General features: G+C 41.6%; 1 protein-coding gene across 2 annotated transcripts in view; it reads right to left on the bottom strand.

Moving 5' to 3' along the window:
- ADARB2 (adenosine deaminase, RNA specific B2 (inactive)) overlaps nt 1-25,998 on the bottom strand; it is a 118,254-nt gene that overhangs the window by 57,827 nt on the left and 34,429 nt on the right. For both annotated transcript variants that reach the window (XM_009278644.1, XM_019471883.1), the window contains exon 3: nt 8,186-8,300. In XM_009278644.1, the coding sequence (XP_009276919.1) occupies nt 8,186-8,300 (115 nt within the window). The remainder of the gene's footprint in view (nt 1-8,185; nt 8,301-25,998) is intronic.

Genomic DNA, 25,998 nt, shown 5'->3' with positions numbered 1-25,998 from the left:
CTTCCCTTCCCTTCCCTTCCCTTCCCTTCCCTTCCCTTCCTTAATGTATGCTTTGGAAATCTGGAGAGGGAGATGGGACAGTCAGCCCAGGCCCCTGCATGCTTCATCCCCATACCAAATCCACAAGGATTTTTTTTTTTAACTTGAATTGATAGTGGCAGGATCAATGTTATTTGAGGGTCCTTTCCTTTCATGTGAGTTTGAACACTGTTTTTCTCCTCGGGAACAGAGCTGTACAGGGGCTTACAGATAATTACTAATTTTAAAACAGGACTGAACTGCACTTTCCTTGCCAGGTTGTGCTGGTTTTGGCTGGGGTAGAGCTAATTTTCTTCATAGTAGCTAGTATGCGGCTGTGTTTTGGATTTGCGCTGAAAACAGTGTTGATAACACAGGGATGTTTTAGCTATTGCTGAGCAGTGCTTACACAGAGTCAAGGCCTTTTCTGCTCCTCACCCCACCCCACCAGTGAGCAGGCTGGGGGTGCACAAGAGGTTGGGAGGGGGCACAGCTGGGACAGCTGACCCCAACTGACCAAAGGGATATTCCACACCATATGACATCGTGCTCAGCAGTAAAACTAGGGGGAAAGTTGGCAGGGGAGCCACTGCCCAGGGACTGGCTGGGCTTCAGTGGGTTGGTGGTGAGCAATTGTGTTCATTTGCATCACTTGTCTTTCTTGGGTTTTATTTCTCTCTCTTTGTTATTTTCCTTTTCATTACAATATTATTATTATTTATTATTATTATTATTATTTCAATTATTGAACTATTCTTATCTCAACCCACGAGTTTTCTCATTTTTACCCTTCCAATTCCCTTCCTGCCATCCCGCTGAGGGAGGAGTGAGCGAGCAGCTGTGAGGTGCTTAGTTGCCGGCTGGGGTTAAACCACGACACAGGTCCTGAGTGCAGGTGTTTCTTTCTCTAATAAATGCTATGCCACTGATATCTGAGCATTAAGTAAATTGACAGTCTTATATGCTAGTGAGATCCTTAATTGCAGTGAGAAAGGATGAAATCCTGAATGTGGATTTTGGCAGATAAGTACAGGAGGAACTTATTTCTTTTTTCTTAAGTGTACTTGCATTTAAAAAGTCTTCCTATGCGCTATACTAGGTCAGTGAAGCAAAAGCAATGGTTGATGTCACTAAGCCTTTATTCACCCAAGAAACTTCTGTTTTTGGGATGAGATGCCCTGTTTGTATTAAGATTGGGACAATTTCCAGTTTGGCTTGTCACAGAGCAGAATGAAAGTCTGAACCTTCCAGCTCCTTGCTTCACACACTTAGGGATGGAAACAGAAGTGCCTATTTTTCATTTCCATGTTTTACGTTAATTATTATATCCATCCTTGTGGCCAATGCAATTATATGTGACACAAAGCCAGGGCCTCGCCTGCATCCAGGTTTTGAGAGGTGTCAGTTACTATTTCAGTCAGAAATATTGTTTAAACAGTAAGAACCAAAAACTAAGTCCAGAGACAGTAAATGGTCTGGGATAAAAGGCTCAGTGTCTGAGAAGAGCTAGCTGCTCTGAAATGGAAACCAGAACAACCAGCTGGCATAATGGGGAAGAAGACGTTTGCTGCTGGAGCTGCCCAGAAGGCACCAGTAAGAAGAGCTGGAGACGCCTACAGCTTGGGCAGCTGGTGGAAAATGGGGGCTCAATTCCCTTCCCAGGCCGGGTCATTCTCCCATGGGAGTGCCTAAAATTGCTGATATGAAAGGGGTGTTTTCCCCTGTTCTTGCTGAACCTGTGCTACCAAACAGCTAGGAGGACAGAGTTAGGTTAGCCAATAACAGCACTGAGGGGCTGTGCGATGTGCTGGTTGGGGTGCTCACCTCCAAAAAGTGAAGCCCTGGTTCTGTAATTGCTCCCAGCTAGTGCATGCATTTTATCTAATTTCTGTTTAGTGTAAATTATATAGTCAGGCCTGGACAGATGACCTTGAATCTGTTTTTCCCCGCTCTGTACAAGTACAGCAGACTACAGGGCTGTGTCCCATCTCATATTTTCTGTTTCTAAGTAATGTTATCTTGAACTATTTTCTGTTCCTTAGCACTGATTTAACAGAAGAGATGAAGAAACCCCCAGCATTGGAGGGGGAGTGCTTGCAGTGGCATGCCTAAGCCCATATTTTAAAAGAAGTGATGAACCTGGTGCAGCCACAGTTTTAACTGCAAAACCTCAGACATCCTTTGAGTGGGAATTTGGAAACTTAAATCTGTTGGGCTGCAGGGATCCTAGTCTGCCCATTATAAGTCCACATTACAATATCCAGGAATAGACGTGCAGCTGTAGAAAAGAGATGCTCTTATGGAGTTCAAAATTATTTAGAGAGAATCTGAAGATTATTGGTTTAAGGTTAATAACCAGAGGAAAACAGATTTCTCAGAAAGAGTGCATTATATGGTTTCTAACTAAATATCTATTTACCTATTTTAAAATATTTTGAGAAAACCTATCATCTGGTGGTGATGTGTCAACCTGGGCACATGTAAGAAGTGGATAATGTTTCCAAGAATGTCAAATGACTTTCTGCCACATCCTGAAGAGCATCAGGCAACAGAAGGTGAAGAGACCTCATGAGATTTTTTAAAGCATGTCAGCAGTTTGGGCACCCAATTTCCATCTTGGGAACCTAAGCCTCATTGAAACCCCGAGTCTCACTGGGACCAGGCTTTTAACATCCATCTAACTATGCAAATGGAACCCGAGACTCCTATGAGTCTCTTCTTGAAGGGATCTGCCCTGGACACTAATCTGTAAATTATTCACAGTTCCTCTAACTCGTTTGGCTACTTGAATCCCACCTGGGATAGAGCAGATTGATACTCTACACAGGGCCTGAATTTTCTACCGTATATTACTACTTTACAACTTTGCTATTTAAACTAAGGATCAGAAATCAATTGGCCATCAACATTGTTCTTAGACATCAGGCTTTATGAGTCTTAATATGACTGTAAAGATCCATGGAGACGTATTGTCAACTTTACTTTTTTCTGTTATTCCACTTAGCAATTATTAAGATCTGTTCCATGAGATACGGATTATAATTTCCCATCTTTTATCACAGCATAAAATTGCTATTTAGGGCTCTTTGGTCCAGTTCATCTTTATTTCATACAAGATAACTGAGAAGACCTCCTAGTTTGCTTTTAACATCAAAATGGTTGTCAGCCTAAAAAACCAAAAGATAGAAAAAGGGAGAAAATTGAAGTGAGAAATCAACTCATAACCTTCTTCTATGAATGCTACGCTCCTGTGAAAAGGACTAAACTTTCTTAATGCTTCATTCTTAACAAAAATCATGACAAAAAGTTCCTATCAGTATTTAAACTGCTAAGATTTGTCAAACACAAATGGGAAAATAGTGTTTAAATAGCAGTCTTATTTTGTCCGTAACGATTATGGGCGGGTTTTTTTTGCAAAGAGAACCTCAGCAATAATAGATCATCTCTGCACTGAGTGACAGGAATACTTTACTGTATCCAGTGACTTCAGGTAGAGCACAAACATATGCCCATATCTGTTCAGGGCTGGCAAAGGCAAACTCTGTCCGTGGTGTAAATAAACAGTGCGAATGCTGCCTGCCTTTAGATCGCAGCACTTGGTGTGCAGCTCACACCGCCACCTCCCACTCCACGCTGACCCAGGCTGGGGCTTCCTATCTCCCAGCTCCAGGTCATAAGCAGCACTGTCTGCGCTCTCTCCTCAATGACCCGTGTGCCGGTAGAGCTGGCTGCCCTGCCTGGTGACCCGTGGTGGGACCATGTTCTTCGCTGAGCCCTGCAAGAGCTGCTTCTCATCAGCAGCTCCTCGGCCTCCTGTCATCCAATAATCTCTGACTCCGTGATGTCACTGTCACAGAGGTACGTGACAGTGCTGTGGTTTTGCATTTGTTGGCCTGTGTTAGAAAATATTAGTTTGCTTGCCCTTGTTTTTTTCCAACTGTATCAACTGGCATAATAATAATAATAATGATGATAATAATAAAAATAAAATTATTTCTCCCTGCAAGCTTCTCAATAAAAAGGTACAGCAGACCAGTGGGTGAAAATAAGATGTCCCAACTGCACCTGAGAGACAGTCACATAGGAAGGGACGGAGCTGGTAGGTTACCTTAATCTGTGACAGCAAGAAATATTATGTCCAGCTATTGTTGTTGCACACCCTGAAATGAAATATTGCTTGATCCTGGCCAACAGCCAAACACCCACCCAGCCTCCTTGCTCCCTCTCCTGTGAGACTGGGAGAAAACAGAAGGAACGCAGGAAGACTCACGGTCTTCACCGCGAATTCACGGTTGCTTGGCAAGACAAATGCCATAAACCCAAATGTCTCCCCCTTCTCCTTCTTTCCCCAAGCTTTTACTGCTGAGCACAATGTCATATGGTATGGAATATCCCCATCATCAGCTGGGGACAGCTGTCCTGCCTATGTTCCCTCCCAGCCTCTTGCCCACCCTCAGCCTACTTGCTGGGAATATGGGGATGGGAGAGAGCGAGAGTCTTGACTCTTTGCAAGCACTCTCCAGCAATAGCCAAAACATTGGTGTTATCAACCGTGTTTTAGCCACAAATGCAAAAGACGATGAAGAAAGTTAACTCCATCCATCACATGCCTGGATATGCGTGTTCTGAGGTGATGGTTTGTGTTTGACACAATGTTATCCAGACTGTCTTTTCCACAGGTGAACTAATGTTCTTAATTTACCATATATGGACCCATCATACCTTCAGAGAAGACAGGAGAACTACTGGGGATAGTCAGTATGCAATAAAACTTAGTTCCCCATATTAATGCTATGCTACAATAGCAGGTATACTTATTGTGCTACTTGAAGGTATTCTGTGGGAATATGGCTTGCTTTACATGGAATATTTGAATGCAATGTCTTACTTGTTAAACAATTTTTCCTAGAGTCAATCAAACAATTTTTGATAGAAAAATCTTCTCTGAATGTGTTTCAACAAAATTAGAATGTGTTAGAGGACTGGCAGATTTCAAATACATTATAACTGGAGAACTGTTAAATAATTTACTTCAACCTTTCCATCTTTTAAAACGTTTAGTTCAGGATCTGTTACGTTAGTGTTTGAATTATTATTATATTCAATTATTATATTACATCAGATAACATCACATCAGCTGGTATCCAGTGTGATAATTTGCTCCTACCTAGACATATTTTTTCAAGGTTATCTTGATGTCTACTAATAAAATGTTTTGAAAACTGGCTTTCACAAAAATGCATTGAGATTTTAACTTTTCATCACAATTCAGAGCAAAGCATATCTAAATACATTGGACTTCCTGCTTTTCTGACTAGCAATTTATTACTGCAGAACATTCACAGTCAGTCAATAACATAATTTTCTACATTTTTTTCTTTCTCTTACTTTGGAATTTGCCCTGGGTGCTACAGCATAAGTCAATTACAGTGCCCAAATGTAAGTCTCTTTGGTTTCCCTGGGAAACTGAACTTGCAGAAAAAATGTTAGAGTTCAGGAAAAGAAAACCAATCTAGTACACTTCTGTTTTGTCTGTAGAGATTTTGTATTATCTTAACAGCAGTTATCACAGAATCACATTTTGCTTTTTACCAGCTTTGTCTGAAAACTGTGCAGATAAATCTGTTTCTAGTCGGGATGACATTAAATTGAAACGAAGGTAAAAACAAATTAATTTTTGTCTGTTATAGTTGTGTACGGTACTAAATGCAACAAGACATTACCAGATTTGTTTTTGTTGATGTCATTAGTAAATTGTTTACAGAGATCTAAGTGTTTTCTGCCAAATTCTATGTTAAAAACACAGGAAATCGGTACTTATTTGTGTTTGATGTGGAAAACCTGTCTGTGCCATCTTTGAACAGAGTGTGTCAAGATCCTTGCTACCTCTGGGAATGACAGTGGGGAACAGACCACAAATCTACAACTTTAGTAGAGAAAATAATGACACAAATGGCAAATGATTTGTCTTGCCATGGTTGGCAGACATTCTTGTGCTGGAAGGAACTAAAATCTTCCTGGAAAATGTACCAATGTAAGGCTGTTTCTAGCTTTGCCTCTCCTGTGAATCACTTCATATCTGTGAATTTCTTTTCTAGGCTCTGCAAAACCAGTGAGATATTGACAAATTGGATGGCTGACAGATTGAAGGAATTCATAAAAGGGAATTCAGAATTAAAAAAGAAGCCTTGAGGGAAATGGTTTGTGAACATAAGTAAAATTATACTTTGTCTTAATGCTGACTAAGAAGAAATATGAAATACAAATGTGTAAAATCCCACTAAGGGCACAGGACTCATAAAAAAACCCAGCGGGAGGACACTTTCACCCCTTCCCCAAAGAAGAGACACAGACAGCCCCAACTGCTCAGCAAGGCTAGCATGGGGCTGGACATACCCCTTCCCTCTCCTAGCACTGCATGCACTCAGCAGCCACAATTTTGGAAGTTATGATTCCTCTGGGTGACTTCTCTTCCCATATGGTGTGGGGTTTTAAACTGTCCTTCATACGACTGCTTCTTTGGTCATATAGCAATGAGGCTGCACTGGCTCCATCACACTTTTTAAAGCAGTCTAGGCCTGTGCTAAAGGATGCAGGGGTTGTACCCTGGCAAGGTAGGAATGAGACGAAATTCTCACAGGGAAAACACACATTGAAAACTGAACAGGGACACTGAGCTGGCTACAGTCTCCCCTTGAAAAGTGGTTAAAGCAACAATTCTTGGCTCCTGTAACTCAGCTTCTTATAAAAGGCAAATTTAAACATTCTTCCTTGTGGTCCTCCTGCTTGGAAAGAGATCCTCTAAATAAATTACAGCTCTTTGTTTACATCTGATGAGTGCCACAGTCAAGAACTATGGCACTCATCTATGCCATAATGGCACGGCAGCTGCTATGCTGGGTCTTGTGTGCGTCTTTCACATCCCAAAGTCAATTGCACTCTCCCTTTTATTTTTCTTGGTACTATGTCTCCTGTGGTCTATAGGACTTATATACCATGTTTTGTGTTTGTACAGCACTGTGTCTGTGCAGCACTTAAAAAATGGAAGACTCATCTAGTATTCCAGATCCTAAAGTAATATAAAAAACTTAACTAACCAAAGCAGATTAAGCAAAATAATAACAAATTTAGCTGAGGAACAGTTCAGTTTCAACCAGATGTCTAGAAGACTTTTAGGTCAACTTCTCTACTTTTAATTTCAGGAGAGGATTGCTCACTCTTTTCACATCAGAAAAGAGGAGAATAAGTTACTCTGCACAGAACTCTTAGCTGTATTTAGGTTCTGTGGTTGGAAAAGATCCAGCAGATAATCCCATCTCCATCCTGCTGCTTTGCAATATTCACAAATGTCCCTATTGAATCTAGCTAATGTAATTGTTGAAAGGAAGGAATAAGACAAGCCTGGGTGAATTATACATGCCTTTTCCCTCTGAGCTTATCCTCTCATTTCTAAACTCAATTCACTGCTCCACACGTCTGAGTGAGAATGAAGTTTATGGCAGCATCTCCATTGCTGACATCCTCATAAATACTGAGGTATCCCAACTGAAGTATGCTCACAAAGAAAGACAGACCGTCTATGCAACAGTTTCATCAAAGGGCTAAAGATTTCTGTATAGTATGTGTCCATCAGTTAAGTCTTAACAGGGGTGAATATAAAATTTTGGCCCTGCTGATAAGTATTTCCCACCATTAGAGCAGAGCAGAATTACAGTTATGCATGCTCTGGGTTTTGTTTCTTTTGATTGGAAAGGAAATGGGCTGAGATTTGCTTTTATTGTCAGTCTAAAACAACGTTTATGGTAGCCTTGTACAACAAGAACTTGGTGTTTCCAGATCTAAAAAACCAATTAATAAATAATACAACTTTTTATTGATAACTAAAAAAACCCCATCTATTAGGAAATGCAAAATCAGGCAGGTCTATATTTTGTCCTGTAAACAAAGCAATGTAGGGACATATTTATGAATAAATTTTTACCTCTGTTGCCAATATTTTTTGTGTGAACTTACTTGAGGTGTAAATATTTAATGCTTCTTTTCTCTGCATTAATATTTATTTTTCTGTGTGGGAGTAAAGGCATCCTTCAATACTGTGGACCAGGTAAATAATGTATTACTTAGTCATGAAAAATGCCAGAGGAAAATAAATGAGAGGATATCTTACCTTTGGTCATCACAATGCCTGCAAGAGTTTTGTGGCGTGCATGCATGGAAGTGAAATTATCTGTCAGCTCCTGGAACTTCTGTGCAACCATTTGGTATACGGAGTCGGCAAAATCCTGAAAGACACAATGAGAAAGAATTTTTTTCACTTTCTTTGATGCACCTGGGCGTTTCTGCAGATTAGTCACCTGCTGTCAACTGCTGAGAGGTCCCTTTTAGAATTAGACACCACCTACCCGAGCAAAGATAAAAGGAGTATCTCTCTGTCAACTACCCACATCACCCTCAGAAATGGCTAAATTAACTGAATTAAAGCTAGAGAACCGTATTGGCTAGGATTAGTGGTAAAAGGAGAAGATTTCAAGGTTGACTTTTTTCAGCCTTCTAGACATTGGTCCAGGATCAGTTCACAGGAAATTTGTTGGTCCTTAAAGCATTTTATTGTAGTGAGCTGAAGAGGTGGATGTGTGTCCCACCAAACCACCTATTTCCATGAGCCCACTGAAAACTTCTGTTAGCCCACTGAGGCCTGAAAGCTGAGCTGAGGCCTGGGTTATAGGTAAGGACCACCTATTTCTGCATTCAAGGTGAGTTTTTAATGACTCACGGCTACTGAGGTAAAATGATGAGCTCAGAAATCTGGGCTATGTTTAATGCTGTCAGAGGAGTACCGCGGTCTGTCTTGCTTCCACCTCGACAGCCATTGGGAGGAAGGGAAGGGGAACTGCTGCTTGCACATCCTACCGAAGATGTCTCTTGCACAAGTTCACTGGTGTGCAGTAGTGCTGAGGGACTGTTCTGCCAGGTCTCCTCTTGAGCATGACGGCTTTGTTGAAAGGTCAAATTTTCCCATGGACTGGGCTCTAGAGACTGTGTGGTCTGAACTCTCAGGTCTGAGTGAGTCCAGTCGCCAGGGAGAGCCTTGGGAAGCCAGTTGCTGAAGCCAAGCAGTGTAAAAGGTCCAAAAAGTTAATTCTGCAGACTGTGTATGGATGAATGTGAACACAAACCAGCTGGGGTGCTCCTGAGAACACCACTACTTGGACCGTTTCCCTGCTGCAACGTTTAGTATCTTTTCATTTACTTAATCTCTGCACTTTGTTTGGCACAGAGCATTTCAAGCATACATTAGAGATAAGTCAGAAGAACGCTGTTTGTGAGCCTGAGTTGTTCTTAAAGTGCTTTGCAAGTCTGAACATAAAAAAGTAAGATCCAAAAGATTTTTTTTTTTTTTGAGCCATATGATTTCTTGTGGGAAACCAAGCTGTACTTACAAACCCTTCCAGGAGCAGTTCCTGGGGGCTGGAGCTTACTCTGGGGTGCTGACAGGAGACCTCCTGGCATTCTGTAGTCTGGTTAGCCGCGAGCGATCGCGCCTTTGTTAGGAAAAGTGGCTCGACCAAGCAACAATTCCAGTTTTTCTCCTCGTGTTGGGCTAAGCTACCTGCAGGGAGGTCCTGGTAAAACAGGCCCCCGTGAATTCACCTGGTTTCTTTAATTGGGTTCACGGCACACATGGAGGAGAGGCTGAGTCTGGTTTGTAGCCTCCCTCACCCTGAAAGATCCACAGTCATGCAGAAGTAAGGAAATGTGTTTAAGACGATCATATCCATTCTTTTTCTCCCAAAACCATTAATGGTGATGAAAACATGTTGGCGAAAACACAGTATTTTAAACTGGGAGAACACACAGCTATTTTTCAGAGGAAAGCAGATTCTAATTCACAAATATTATCAATATTAATTTCCCTGCCACTGAGAGCCTCTGCAGGCTGTACACCATATGTTTCTACAGTTTGTTGCAGAAAGCCAGCTTGATTTTTAAATATTATTATAGCAAATATAAAAAATCTAATTAAATAAAGCATAACAACAATTAGGCAACTCCCTTTTCATAAAACCTGGAATATTCTTTCCATGTACAATCCTTATAAGTGATTGCAATTTGCTCAAATACATAGAGGATAGGATTTCTTTGACACAATAATTTTTCTTTGTTTTGCTAAATGCAGCTTTCCAAGGTATTGCTCTGGGAACAAACCATTTACCCCAAAAGACAGTTTAATATAACATGGAATAAAATATGCTGGCTTGTTGCAAAAGAAGGAAAGAGGCATATAAACCCTTTCTGGGAGATGCATGCAAAATTTTACACTAGAATTAGATGAAAACTAAGAAAAATTATCAAGAACAGTTTGACAGTTCCTAAATGGAATTTCACTTTGACTGCATTTATACCTCTTCTAATCTAATTGTCCACAACCACCATGTGAGCAAGGTATTGCTCATACAGTGCTTCTGAAGGATGAATTTTGGGTCAATTCTCATTTGCCAAGCATCAAGGCACCCTTGTGATATAAATGCAATTACAGTTGCTTTACAGATGAATGAGTGAAGGCACTAAAAGGGTGAGGGACTGGTCCAGGGGAATAGCACAGAGCCGGGCACAGCCAGGTGTTCTGATTTCCTGATGCTCTGGTTAAGTGCTCAGCGCTGGAACACTGCCTGTCTTTCATAATATGAAAGTTTGTTTCTAAACTTGTTTTCCCTACTGAAGAGTGACTTCATCCATAACGGAAAACTAAAGTGTATTTGCAGGACTGATATAACTGGGCCCCATATGGTGGACTGAAAATCTGATCAGCTTTATTTAGACTAGAAAGAAAGAAAGAAAAAAAAAGAGTATCTCAATAAAACGATCATCTGCAGCATCATTTAAAAAAAAGAATAAAATCATAAATTTCATCTCCTGCAGTATTGCTGTCCAATCCATGCCTGCGTTTCTAGCGTGCCCTCCAAATCTGCATCCCAGGGCATTTTGCGCTCATTAAGAGTTGATTAGCTTAGAGGCACATACAATTCCTAAAAGAATCATTTTAAAAATGCTAAATAGAACAAATAACTTTTAACTTTGGATTTAGAAATCCCCACAGTCAGGGCTTTCTTTACTTCATTTGGCAGTAGGTTCCAAAGCCAGAGAGCAAAGAGACTCACTAAAGGCAAAATAACGACATGACTTCAGATAACATTTAGGGACGATAAGGAATTCGGCATTTGCTGATCTCGAGGAGTGACCTGGGACATTAAAGAACAGCAAATCCATTAAATGTGAAGCCTCTTAGCTAAAATAAGTCAGGCGAATATTTTTCGTCTTGAATTCATTGCCTAAAAGGATGCCAGTGAAATTAATAGAAGCAAAGGAGTGACATACATGAATACATGTAGGATGCAGAAAAAACAACCTGAAACATAGTGTCTAATCTGAGAGGTCATTTACAGGCTATCCTATTGCCCTAAGTTTCCAAATGGATATTCCAAAGTAAAATAGAAAGGTGGAAAAGAGGAAAAGGAGCAGTCTGTTTTTGCAGATGGAGAAAAATAAGAAGTCAAGAGATGCACGGCTCAGTCCTGTAAGAGATTTGATACCCTGAGGATTGATCCATGTAGTGGAGCATTAATTTCAGGGCCTTGAAAACTCTGGCCCTGAAAGCTGGCCTGGTGGCAGAGCTGGGTATGGTGTTAGATTCCTGACCTATACCTATATGTTACAAGAAGCATAGCACGCTGCCTTCCCCTGTAACACACACCAGAGCAGCTGTTTGGCTTGACCCAGTCATGTGCAATGAAATCAGTGACAGCATTTCTGCCTATTTAGAGCCTTTAGACTGGTTCTCAATGTTTCTAGGGAACCAAAACTGGTTACAAACATATCTAATGCATACAGGACAGATAAGGTGGAGATAAGAGTTGGTACATTTGCCCCTGCTCAGTTTAGAACCAGATATTTCATTCCAGAGATTTTCTTGCTTTACTTTTAAACAATAGTCCTAGGCTACTGAAAGATACATACCCAGATGATCATTCCTGATGGGATATAAACCAGAAAAATCCAACCATTGATGGCTATTGTGAGCCTGGTTGAACTTTTAGGATACAGGCTAGACTATGTTATCTGCCATCAGAAATAACTGAAAAAACATACACAAAAGGAACCATTCTTTTGTTATTCTCTACTATCAAAACAATTAATCTCAGAGAAAAGTTGTGTTTGGTGATACCACAGTTCCTACTGCCAGATATGAGTGAAAATAAGTCTCCATCTGGAGTAAATACAAGAGCCAAATACATCTTGGCAGCTTCTGAACAACTATCAAAAGTTGTTGGTAGTAGAAAAAGGGAAAATTTCAGAAGACGAGGCAAAAAGAAGAGTAGAAACTTTCCTTGTGAAAGTGAAATTCAGTGCAATTAATAGAGGTGCATGCAATTGCACTGGCTGCGTGATGGCAGAGAAATGGCAGCTTGGGGCAGGAGGACAGGGCAGAAGAAAATAAAAAGATATGGACAGTCAGAACTTTGAAAATTTTTACCAAGGCACACGGGAGAATAAATGCTCAAATGCCACTTGAGTGCTGGACCCAGGAGGGACTTATGCTTAGGGATTTAATCCCCTTGGAAAACTGGGGTCTGATACAAAACACCACTGAAGCCAGTGGAAGTATGCCTGACTCTAATATGTTCGAGATAAGGCTCAAGCAGCAAGCATGGGAGTTCAAGCATGCCCATGCCCTGGCCAGGCAGGGTGAGCTCGGCCATGCCAGCTTTGGGTGTGTGTTGGGAGGAAAAAACATGACTCTGGGGAAGAACTGACCTTCCAGGTGCTGAGTTTCTTTCAAATCCCCTGCTCTGGTTTGCCTGCTATCAAAATCTTACCTTTCATAGGTCCTCACATAGATTGTTCTGTACAAAGAATATTTGTCTCAGAGACAATTTCTTTGAGATCAAAACTTTTCTCGGTCTTGCTAATACAGTTAGCAATATGAGTAAGGCAAACAAGACTGCTAGACCCACAGCGAGGGGCAAATCTGCTCTTGGTTGCACTCAAACCATGCACATTGCCTACATGCCTGCTGTCACTGGTGGAAGCAACAGTTACTGGTTCAGGCGCCTGGCAGAAGAAAGAAAACACAATGCTAAACTGTTCACTGTGAAAAAAGACTGTGAGATCCTGCAGTACTTAATGAGCTATATTTTAACATATACAAGGAGGCTGGAAAAATGAAAAATAGATGTCATTACTATTAAAACTGCACTGTTGTCTGAAGTATTCATCCGTTCTTGATTACCATATCAAATTACTTGTGTTATTCACAAAGGAAAATCAAACTTAGATCATACCATTACTGAACCAAAAACTTTTACTCATTTCTCGGCACTAATATTTCAAATGGTATAAATAATTAAATGTGTTCAAGTTTGCAATGGGAGTCTTCAGGGTAAAACTGACATTCAACAGGAGTAGCAAGGATATTAAAATCAATAGATTATAAAGGAGAAAGCCTTTAGTAAACATTTTCTATTGAAATCCTGTCTTAGGGTTTATAGGATTGAAATATCAAAAAGGTTAGATTTGCATATGGATGGGAAGAAATATTCTGCTATACAGATATCACCAAGGGCTCTGTTTCTCCTGTCTCCCAAGTACTTTATTTTCCAGAAAATCACTGACATTTGGGGGGTAAATGATGAACACAATGAATGGGGATCAGGTTGAATTAAGTTCACAACTCTCTTCACAGATAAAAGGAGATGCACACCTAGTTCTTTTTACTGGCTGAGGGGGAAACATGCACTCATTGACAGCGGGACTTTGTATTTTTTCCTGCGGAGAACTCTCACTGTCTAAACGGGAGGGGAGGAAAACACAGCACAGAGAATATCAATCCTGAAGTGCTGCTCCTGGTCAGGGTGTGTAGCAAATTGCTACACAACACACTTTTTCCCAGGCTTGTAAATAAGTTTGCTGTAGCTAGTTGGAGATTCATCGCTAAGTGATTGTACCCTCGAGCCAATGAATTAGTCAGGCTCTTCCCAGGTACTACATCATCTTCAAGATGCAGCCTTGAGAAAAGAAATAGCAGAAATGGCCTGCCCTCCACCATCAGTCTTCTAGCATCAATTTAACGCCAGGAGCTCCCCCAGCACAGTGGAAAGGGCTGAACGAGGACCTAGAGGAATGGACAGGCAGGGGTGACTTGTGGAAGGAAGGAGGGCAGCGGGTCGCAGGCAGCAGGTTGCAGGCTGGGTTCATTCCTTGCCCTGCTTCCTGGCAGCCTCAGTGCAAACCACTTGCTTTGCCATGAGTTCCACTTCTCCAGAGGTAAAAGGGGATGATTTTTACCCACCTGTCAAGGGAACTGTGAGGCAAATGGCACTGATGGTGGTGAGACTCTCCAGGCAGGGTCATGCAAGGACTTCTGCAGCCAGACTGGAGGCTGCAGTCCACAGCCCCTCATAACTCAGCCTTCCTTTGGCATGCACAGGCATTTACAGAGTATTACTCAAAGAACAAGGCACTGCCACGGAATTCATTGTGGTTCTTTCCTTGAGATGTGCAGTAATTATTTCTCTCTGATCATAACTCCTATAGTATCGATCATTATGTCTGGTTTTGGCTTATCCCTCAGGGCCAGCATATATGGGCTTTGTTTTATCTTAGATGGACATGGTTTTATTTTGTCTGGCTATATGTTTTCATTTCAGCTGACCGCGTTCGTATATCCTGTGTACATCCTGATTCAGAGAGGTCTTCTTGTTCATGCTTCTCAGAGGGGACTGGGTGCGTGCTGCACAGGCAGCAGCTGGGTACACGTTCCCACACCGAGCTTCTAATGAAAACACCAATAACGCACTTCTGACACTGAATATCCTCACAGTTTTCTTATCAAGATTGATGGGGAAGTTCAACTGCTCCTATTGATTCAGTCAAAAGAATCACTTTCACCAACCCCCCCATCTGTTCATAGTCCTATTACAGATGTTTTAGCTACATATGATGCTGAGTTACCACAATGAATTCCTTATTTCTGTAATCATCAAATGTCCCGAATTTGCTCTGCATTCATGAAAGCTCCTCAGTGGCTTGGCTGACCTCGGCTGACTTGGCCGACTCACCCGGACTGTGCAATGGGCTCCTGGGCTCAGAGTGATTATTTGCTGGCTACTTCCCTCTCCTCCCCTCACCCCGGCTGGAGGCTGATTGCTGTGCTAATTTACCAGGCACCACAAAACGTATTTGCCTCGACACCATTGCTTATATCATTAGTGATCATTTACTAAATATCAGCACTGTGCTGGCTGCTGTATGAGGCAGAGTTTGAAGATTATCCCTGTGTGGCAGACAAAAGAATGACAAAATGCCCTGAAAGACCCCAGAATGGGAGTCAGAATAGAAAATTCCTTCTTCCACCCATTTGTTTTTTGGGTTTCCCAGTAACCCTATGGCTTTATGAAAATGATAGCCACCCCCTGCCCTGGGGTTGGGAGGATACAGCATGCACGGAGAAATTAAGGTGAGACAAAGGTAGAATGGGAGGGTTAGTTAAGGTCCAACCTCTAAGGGATGTTTCCCAATGACTTCTTTGGGTGTTAGATTCGACCCTGTTCTAATGAATGTGAGGTCTGCTAAAAACCATTTTAGCAGATTTTGATGAATTGTTCATATATCCAGCGTATGCTCCAGCAATGATTAAAGATTGCAGTAGGCTTCTCACTTTTGATGTTTCTTGAGTGGCTAAATGCAAGCTAAAAGTCCTTCACTGTGTCTGAAACTTTTTTACTAGGGAACACAAATGTCTCCCAGTAAACTTTGTCTTAAATCTCTTCAGTGAGATTTTTAGTCACGAATGGCAAAGAGGTACTGTGCCACTGTTTGTAGAATTTTTTCTTAAAATATTGAATTTTTTTCACACAAATATCACACAAAGTTTGAAATGGGGGGGAAACCAAGTTTTATTGGGACATTTGGAGAGGAATGGACAAATTTAGAAACTGATAGCTGTGATGTGAGTTCTGCTACAATGAAAAAGCTTCTCAATTTGCACATAGGTATTACTATGTGATCCTGTAAATGAGATTAATCAATGCTAAATATCTCAAAAGAAATTTGTAGCAACAGTGGGAATTACAAAGACCAAAGCAAAATTTATTCTAAGAGCTCAGTGAAAAAAATTGGTCTGTTTTCTCAATATATCTCTCGACTACAGGGAATCAATCAAACTTAATATAATACATCTTTTTATTTGTTTCAGAAACCCCTTTCGAGGAGCTCAGTGAAAAAAATTGGTCTGTTTTCTCAATATATCTCTCGACTACAGGGAATCAAAACTTAATATAATACATCTTTTTATTTGTTTCAGAAGCACATGGAGTGACAAAGAACACAGTTTCAGAAACCCCTGGAGTGACTGAAAGAACACATAAAATAAGCATACTATTGAAAAAGGAAGTGCTGTCAAATCCAAATGCCCCAGCTCCTCCAAAAAGTACGGTTTTCTGTTTAGTAGGAAAACATTTTGTATGCAGGTTTAATTAGAATCTTTAAATTCACATTAGTGTGTTAATGTTAAGATGCTAACAGATGAGCCCCTCTATTTGAGGTTGGTTCATTGCTGTCTGCATTCATCTTGTTCTAAAAAGATGCTACCAATAAGTACCATTTCAATGAATTTAGAGGAAACAAGCTTTTCCACCGACATGAACAGTTGTTCCCTAAAGGAGGCCATGCTAAGTTTCCAGCTTTGCTTCTTCTGAGTACAGCTCTGCATTTATCGCTCCGGTAATGAAGAATGTCCACACCAATTTTGCAGAATCATTCTTGAAGTCAATACTGCACCTGCTAACAAATGCCAGAAAGGAGGGGTTGTTTGTTTGCCTTTTTTCTTTTCTTTTACTGATCCTTAACCCAAAAGCCTTCTTCCTACAAAGGCACACATAAGGTTGGCTGCAACTGCTGAATAATTCAAAACAATGAAGTAGTGTTCGCTTTGCAGCCTTGTGCCTGCTTTAGGACAAGCCTCAGGTGTCAAGCTGTTGTACACTACAGATATTAAATTAGCACGAATGGGTTTTCTTTAACTAGATAAAAGCTCTATAAAGCCACCAGTGCCTAGGAATGGCTAACTCTTTAAAAAGACTTTTATGCTCTCTATAAAAAACTAAATTTTAGATTCATATTATGAGCCATCTCTCTTTAATAAAATCAATGCTTTATCTGAGAAATGTCCTTTCAGTTTTCTGTTTCCTTGCTTTATCTTTCTTAGGTGCATTGAAATGAATATCCTTTGGAAACTAACGGTGGCAAAACCCTCATCACATACAATACTCTTGGCTGTTCAAGGTCCACTCTCTTCCCAAAGCCTAACCAGTTAGCAGCTCTTGGGTAAATGTTCAAAGCAGGGAGAGAACAGTGCTTGCTCAAATCCCTTGAGCATCACTTTGAAAATCTACGCCTGTGTGTTTATGGTTCTCATTAAGGGGCTGCGCTATTAAGAGCCTTCCCCGTCACACATATGCTTTGTTAGATAAAGCAGGGTGCAGGCAGTGTCCAAAACAAATTTAATCTATTCTGAACTGCTGATCCCAGCAAGGCACTGCACGATTCGACTTTCTGAATCACTGCAGAGCAAGGCATATAATACACTGTGTGGCAATTACTATACAGACATTGGAATTTTTCCTTTCTTGTTGTTAAAGATCTTGCTGTCATTTGCTGTAATGATTCTCGAAATCTGGCTGTAACCTTGCTAACAACCTTTCCCTTGGTTGGGAGGGGTGGTAAGGCAATCTACATTTCATGTTACCTCACCCTTCTCTGGGCTTCTCCTCCAATGTGTAATTAGCAGGGACAGTTCTCATCATCCACGGTGGCTTTGTGCCAGGAAAGGCAGAACCGTGATTTCTGCTGAATCCCGATTGCCACTCAGGGACCCAACAGAGCCATTCGGGACTGGTGTGTGCCTGGGGCCAGGGCTAAAACCAGTCCCTCCCTGACTTACTGTCCCTTACTGGACAAATACAAGTAACTAACATAACATTGCTGAAATTAAGAAAGAGTTTTACTGTTTTATATCTGTTGAGAACCTGCATCTGAAGCTAAAAATTCAGCATTACTTTTAGCCCATGCTCTAAACCCCAAATATCACTTCCCCATCACCCTCCCCTCCATCTCCAGTCAAGAAACTCCTAACCAAGTGTCCACACCTAGAATCTGGGAATGGCCTTTTTAAACCCTGTGACAACACTCTGGGGCAAAACCTGTTGCCTCAGCAGACTTGTCTTTAAGCAAAAACCCAGGGAAGGACTGAGCATGAGGCCAGGAGACTGTGGAGTGGCACTGTGTGGGCTGTCCTCCACAGGATGACCTTCCCTTGGGATCGTGCCTGTGAGAGGGGTGGAAAGGATCTGCCCACGGATGAGTGCAATGTTACAGCTTTCACTTACAGCTCAGATTTCTTACAGCAAATAATCTTTTAAGAAAACTTCCTCATCATGGGAAAGCTGCTTTAAGTGATTTATTCACTGTGGGCGATAAAGGAAGAGCTTCTTGGGAAGAAAGAGACAAAAAATAAATTGATAAATCCAGTCATTAAATTAAAACCTATTATTTCTATTTATTTGACTACTTACATAAAAGTCTCAAAGCAGTTTACCTACAAATTGACCAAACCCTATAAAATTCATGTCAGCTAGTTAAATATATGTATTCTTACATAATTGATGATTAAATTGAGAGACAACCAGCTTTAATATTTTGCTCAGGTAAGTCAGTGTCAAAGACAAGAAATAGCATGTGCAATTCTTCCTTTACAGCAAAAAAAGCAAGGCATAATACAAATATGAATAAATTTCTTTTATCAGCACACCATACTTCTGGAAGGACACCTCAAAGGATCTCTAAGGTGTCTGGCATTACATGTCTGGGCTCCCATGTACAGCCATGGGGTAAGAAAGAATCTCCCAAAATTCAGACAGTAATTCCAGAGAGAAGAGAGGAATAACCAGCTTCATACCCAGCTCTCAGAAGGGCTCACATGTACAGCCACGGGGTACGAAAGAATCTCCCAAAATTCAGACAGTAATTCCAGAGAGGATAATTCCAGAGGAATAACCAGCTTCATACCCGGCTCTCAGAATATATAAAACCGTGTCACCAATCTGTGTTTTTAAGGTAATCGCTGGATGTTAGCTCACTTGCTAAGATGCACATAACCTAGAGGGCACTCCAATAAATTACTTTCAGCATGTTTCTCTCTCCTGCTCTGCTCACAGGGCTCCTCAGCAAGGAGGAGCTGGCACACAAGCCTTGTGCTACCCTTTTCAGTCTACGAAACTGTCCTGCTAAAACCTGGGGGTGTGTGTGTAACACACAAGGGCTACACAAAATTCTTGGACTCAAGAGCTGACTAATATGGGCAGCAAGGTAAAACATGCTGCTTGGAGCCCCTGAAAATAATAAAAGCAAAAGAGTGAAGGATTTCAAGGCTGTCTGCCATTGCACCTTTGTCTTCTTGTCTGTCTTCATCCCTTCTCCTCCTGTGATTATGTGTTTAACCATTTCCTCCACCTCTTCCGTCGAGTGAATCTGTGCTTAGCCTCACAGAAGCATTGTCTAGGTGGTCTGGAAACCCAGACAAACTATTATACAAATCGAAGTCTGTCCAGTTTCTGATAACACCAAAACTAATTTATTTTTTGTTTATACTCCACTACCTTTGACAAAGCTTCCTCTAGAGATTTATATCTCCACCCTTACTGCCTTCCAACTGTTTGTCAATTTTTTTGTTTTGCAACCAACAAAAGAAAAAAAAAATCTGACATCAACCTTGGAAGAGGTACTGAGTGCAGAAGTTTTTTTTTCAGATGTGATAAAATCTTGCCTAAAACCATGTCCAACCTTTTCAGTAGAAAGTCCAGATGGCTTTGCAGCCTGTACAACAGACTTTATTCATGGATGCTTCTCTAAGTGTCAGCAGGGTGTTGTCTTCCAGAACTAGTAAATGCGCAATGAAAGGCAGCTTGGAGGGGAGAAATAGACACAAACAACAACCCCTCCCGCCCCCCTCACTTAAAGACCCCTGCCTCCCCCCAAAAATCAAATTAATCTGAGAATTTCTACATTCATCTGACTGAATTTTCCCCCTGGGTGAGAAAGGTTTTGCAAACAACTGGAGGTATAACGGATGGGGTAGCGGTTTAGGCAGCTCCAGGCTGAGCAGTGATTTACGCACTCACTGCCGACTCTAGGTTGCCCTTGCCTGCATTGCAAATATTTCAACTACAGGATCAGGACCCTTCCCAAGTCTGTATATAGGCTTCAAACTGCATCATCTTGTAGTGTTGTTTTCACTATGGTCAAATTAGCACAAAGAAGCATTTATGAGTCTTACAGGCAGGCAGGGAAGGGGGTGGGTGAAGGCTGAGGGATTTGGGCTGTGTTTCTGCCCCTGTGCCTGGATTCCCTGCAGCCTGATGCCAGGCATGCCTTCAGCCCCTGCCTCAGTTTCCAATCTGTAAAATGGGAACATTTTTGCGAAGCCATGTGTGTGACTTCTTTGACATAGGTGGGGGTCAAAGTACTGTTTTACTTCATTTATGGCCAAGTTTACCATGGGATTAGCACTGTCCTGCCCATCCCTCCATGCTGCATAATGCCTAGCTTTAGACCTAGGCCATATGGGAGGACGAGCGGTAAAACAGCTCTGCTGTGGCCAGCACTGGTCCTGCGGCTATGCCGAGCCCTGATAGCAGCCGGACCCTGCACTCAGCAACACGAGCATGGAGGGTGTCTGCCTGGTCTACACCAGCAGAAAAACTGCCTGCTCTTGGTACCACTTCTGAGTCCTCCAAGGGAATCAGGAACAGTAAAAAGCTCCAACCAATATGAAGCTCATGCAGCTATCGTCATTTTAACCATCATCCGTGTGATACTGGTGGCAGTGGTTAATACTGCAGTCATCTTGTTAGTATTCCTGATTCTGTTATAATTGTGTAGCCTTGCAGTTGGCAGTGCTCTTGCTCCACATCTGTGCAGAGTTTATCCCAACATGGGTGTGCTCCAGGACCAGAGAGCCTTGGTACGACTGCAAGGCAAATAATAAGTGATAGCAACAGTGGGGAAATTCTCAGAAGACAGGGGGGAAAAAAAAGAAAAGGAAAAAAAAAAAGAAAAAAAAAGGAAAAAAAAAAACGTAGTGCACACAAAGCCCTTCCAGCATGTCTCCAGTTTTGTTTCTCGTTGACACACTAGTCTCGTTTTGAGCTGACAGCTGTGGTCCAGCCTTTGTCAGGTAATTAATCCGGATAATTCATTTTCACAGGTGAGTAGCAGGTTGGCAAAGTCTCCTCTAGCAGTGGTTTGTGTTTTTTTTCTTTTCAGAGCAGCATGGGCATGAAAGCGTGTGTGTGTGTGTATGTGTGTGAACATGTGCACACAACACGCTCTCAGACCTGGCCAGCCATTTGTTCCTTCCTCACTGCAGGGCTATGAGCTGCAAGTAGATGCTGTGCTCTGGAGGGTGAATGGAAGGAAACCTCAGACAGGAATTCAAAAGCTTCAGGCTTGCTCTCATTGATTACAACTGACAAAACATTAAAACCACCGAGTTACCTTGCCAAGGTTGAGCACCGCTGGTCTGACTCACACAACAACTTCTGTGTCTGTTTAGAAATGAAACTGATTAAAAACAAGAAAAAGAGAAGGGGAGAGAGAGAAAGAAAAGCCATCATATCTCTTGGCAGGGAAATGGGGGGTGATCTACTGCATTTTAACATTTGGTTAGTCGTGAAGTAATGCAATAATCATAATAATATTTTGCCCATACAGCGGTGAGAGCTAAAATGAGCACATTTTCTTTTTCATAATGCAGAGAGCGCTCTGCAAGGTCACTGAGCTAGGAAACGTGATTCTATGGTTCTTGTGTCAAAGTGCCAAAACATCCTTTCACTGAAGCCTTCAAGCCATCCCTGAGCTCCACAGAGCCACTTTCTTCTGTTTGATGGTTTCTCGCCACTTCCACATTGTACCCCAAGATATCTATCTTCACAAATGGCTGGGTAATACATTGCTGGGCAACACAATTGTACCTCAGAGTCTCTGTCCTCCACAGCCAACACAGGCTTGCTTTATTTCTTCTTCCTTATATTCCTTCTTCCTTATATTTCTTCTTCCTTCTTATAATCCAGCATGTTCTTAAAACCTAATCTGCATATTAGTCCATTTTATCTATGTCCTGGGGCACCCCACCCCTCTGTTTCCATGGGCAATCAAGAGATGATTCAATTCAGTTTGTGCTGTGAAGGGATGCAATGTCATGTCATACATTTTTGTCTCCTTGACTAATAATACAAAAACGTACTTTGAGCCAAACAGCATGGTGAGCTGTAACATCTCTCTGTTGAGGATAACGAGCTTTAGTCCCTAGGGGCAGGGTGCCCTGATGGAAAGCAGTGCAGTTGTCCCTAGGCAGTGGGCTATGCCGGGAGGGGCTGTGTTAAGAGAGGTAGATTTAGGAAACTGAGCACTCTTCAACTTTTCTTGAATGTTTGGGGTTATTTCTAGGTGAACATTTCAGTAGCTACCCTCATTTCCAGTGGTCAGCCCATGGAGTCATGCAAGACCCCTGAGTGATAGCCATATTCTGGCCATCTCTTCCTATAAGAGACTATTTCTCTCCCCTGACCGTACAGGGAGCCCAGATCTACTGGCTCTCAGCAACGGATTAAAACAGTTGTCTATCCCTTCAGTTTCAGTGCTGTAGTAATAGTGAATAGGTACCAGTAATAAGTGATCAGAATACAGTGATTTCCTTACACCAGAAAATGGAATAAAATCCCCTCTCCTAAATCCCATTTAGCTCTACATTCATTACGTCGCCATGCTTTTGTAGTGAAATGTTCAGAACCTATTGAAATATCCTAGATATTAATTTTCACTGCCAATAACAGGAGTCCTGTGCACTTAACATTGTCCTTGGAACACAGTAAAAATATGTTTCAGCAGCTAATGAAATTATCACAGACCCTGTGACCTGGAAAACAAACAGAATAAGAAAGTCTTACCCTTGCTGGCTAAAATGATGTAGTACAGCTGTATTTTGTCACGTACTTTATATATATATGCATATGTCATGCCAAATTGTAGATATTGCCATTTTATATATATTAAGGTGGTTAAGGAGGCTTTTTTTAGCTGACATTTCCAACACATCTCAACAACTGTTTTGCTAGAATCTATGCCATGTGTCATGTATTTTATGGTTTCTTTAGCACATATAGGGTTTAACTGTTAGAAGACTAACACTCACCGGCTTCTAACAGGGATGTAGTAGTGTTTACCCTTTTTTCTCTATCCAAACTTTAACATCTAAAGCTTTACTATTTTTATTTTGTCCTTAATATTTTTGTCCAGATAGAACTAAAAAAAACACAGCACAAGCTCTCATCAAAGAGGTACAAAGATGTCTTTCAAGGCAAGGATGACAGGAAATCTCTCAGGGTACAAAACTGGGAGAGACTTGAGGGAACTTACTGTCATTGCAAAATGCATTGTCATGCCACAGAAAAGGACAAAACCTGAACTTCCCTTGTGTTTTTAAGTATCAAACTTGCATAGGTAGATGGTTGGAGGCCTTTGAAGAGCTCAGTCTCATTGCAGGCCCAAACTAGATGTAAGGTTGTCCTTTTATGTTATGTGATGCCAAGGACGTAAGTCTCTAATGCTTTTTGATATAGACATGACAGACGGGGTCAGAAGTTGTAACCATTTTGTTGAAGCAGCTATCAAATCCCTGTGCCTCAGTTTCTCTACCTGCATTTATCTGCCTGCAGTACCCCAGGGATCACCTCTCTCGTGGCCTCAGTATGTAAATCTCTGTGGCAAAGCGAAGCATTGCCATCATGGTGTTGGCATTTCAGCAACACAGGACAGCTCATCTGCATCAAAGAGACAAACCAAACACTTATTTCTTTTGCAGGTGAAATTCAGCTATAAAACCAGTCGTTCAACATGTTGAACACCAATGGGAGATGACACCGCAAAGCTATCCTTCCATCTGTGTCCCCTGTATTTAAAAAAGTGAGCTAAGGTGCTAATTTTGCCTTCTCGATTACCGTGCCGGGAAGGCGGAGGGGTGCATGGGCTGTCACAGCTTGCAGGAGAGAGGACAACCACTTTCCGCCATGTGGCTCCAGCAGCAGTTGCTTGCTTTGTGTTCTGGCTGGTAGCAAATCAACACCCACGAGCTCTCTGGGGAGGTACACAGCTGTCCCGCCAGAAGGATACAACAGACATCAACTTGTACATCATTGGTCAGAGGCAGCCCCTGGGAAACAGTGTTTGGGCATGAGCCTCCATCACAGCCAGCAACACCAGTGCCATTAAGGACTACTTGTTTTAAGGAGAAAATGGCCTGCTTGGGCTTAGGGAGACCAAGGGCTGATTCTGGTTCTGGTACAGTACCTGGCAAGAGTGAAATACTTTTGCAGCTGCACCAGTTTCACAGGTATTCTACATAATGCAGAATAAGGGAGAAGGAGCCTCCTTAGCTGGTGGTCTTGTTGTTCCCCAGGAAGGTCAAGGATCCAGGAGCATTCATACCACAAACATTTCTAAAAAACTCTTAGGAGATTAGCAAAGTCCCTTAACAGGAGCACAACGCAATCTACTTTGAGAATTTTAGTTTAGAAAGCCTCAAATGTAAAATCCAGCTCAAAAGGCATGGACTAGCACAAAATGAAGAAGAAGGAGGAAATAATTATTAATGACTGCCATATGTTTGTGCCAGTTTTGGCAGAGGAACCACAGCTGCTGAGGTCCTCAATTAGAAAGAATAGGGTGAGCTACATTCATATCCATGTGGCAAGTCCAATTGGACTTGGCTGAGACTGCCATCCAACGTGCTTCCTTTTTAGTGGTACAGCACTTCAAAAACCAACTTCTAAATCCACCATCACCGATAATTTTAGAAAAGTTTTTTCTTTTCCTTTCCCCCCCCCGAAAGCCTCCCTGCCAGACTGTAGTTGTGTTACATATGGAAAGAATTCAGAATCTGAGCCAAACCTTGGAGAAATCCATAGAAACATTTACCTTTGCTTAAGAAGGTTTTGGGTTGGACTTCTTGTGTCTTTAAAAGTGGAACATTTCTGCTATTTCATCAGTTCAATTTTATGCAAAGCTTTTAAAAAATTTCCTTGTGCATTTAATTTCAGTCTACATCTGTAGAAATTTGGAATAGCTAATGGCTAGCAGTGATGCCTACCAACATTTTTTCAGGCCAACTGGCATTGATGTATACCCGTAGCATGTCTTTTGCTAACTAGTACTATTTCTAAAAATCTCAATGACTAAAAATCAGTCACTCAGAACTTACTGCAGGGGATTGCAAATAGCAGCTCTCAATTACGGAATGCAGACAGACTATAAACCACCGTATGAAACAAGGGATGGGATATTGAAACAGACTCACTCAATAGGAAAAAACTTTACAGATGTTTCTTGCAAAAAAGCAAGAGAAGATGACAGCCAACAGTCCTTGTCCCCTGCCTTTCCTCCCAGATTTCTCCACTTTTTCTCACACACTACTTGCTTGTTTACCATTTTTTTACCCTTCGGCTTTTTACTATTTCTTCTGAATCACTCTCAGATGCTCTTTACTAAGGTTTATCTTACTATCACATGCTAACTCCCTTCCCTTGTACCCTTCAGATGTGCTTTTTTTTTTTTTTTCCTCCTGCTGTCATTTCTAGTCCCCTCAGAGAAGAGAGGAATGGGGGTGCATTACAGGTACATGGCATAAGGACATGAGTAGGGAAGATCTACGATGCCAGGTTCGGGTGGTACGACACCTGAACCTGGGCATGGTTCGGGCAGAGACATAGAATCATAGAATCATAGAATCATTAAGGTTGGAAAGGACCTCTAAGATCACCGAGTCCAACTGTCAACCCAACACCACCATGCCCATAAACCATGTTCCCTAAG

Source organism: Aptenodytes forsteri, unplaced genomic scaffold, assembly GCF_000699145.1.
Source record: "Aptenodytes forsteri isolate BGI_AS27 unplaced genomic scaffold, ASM69914v1 Scaffold257, whole genome shotgun sequence".
NCBI lineage: Eukaryota > Metazoa > Chordata > Aves > Sphenisciformes > Spheniscidae > Aptenodytes > Aptenodytes forsteri.
Note: the sequence above shows the minus strand (reverse complement) of the source record. Positions and strands in the feature narration are given on the sequence as shown.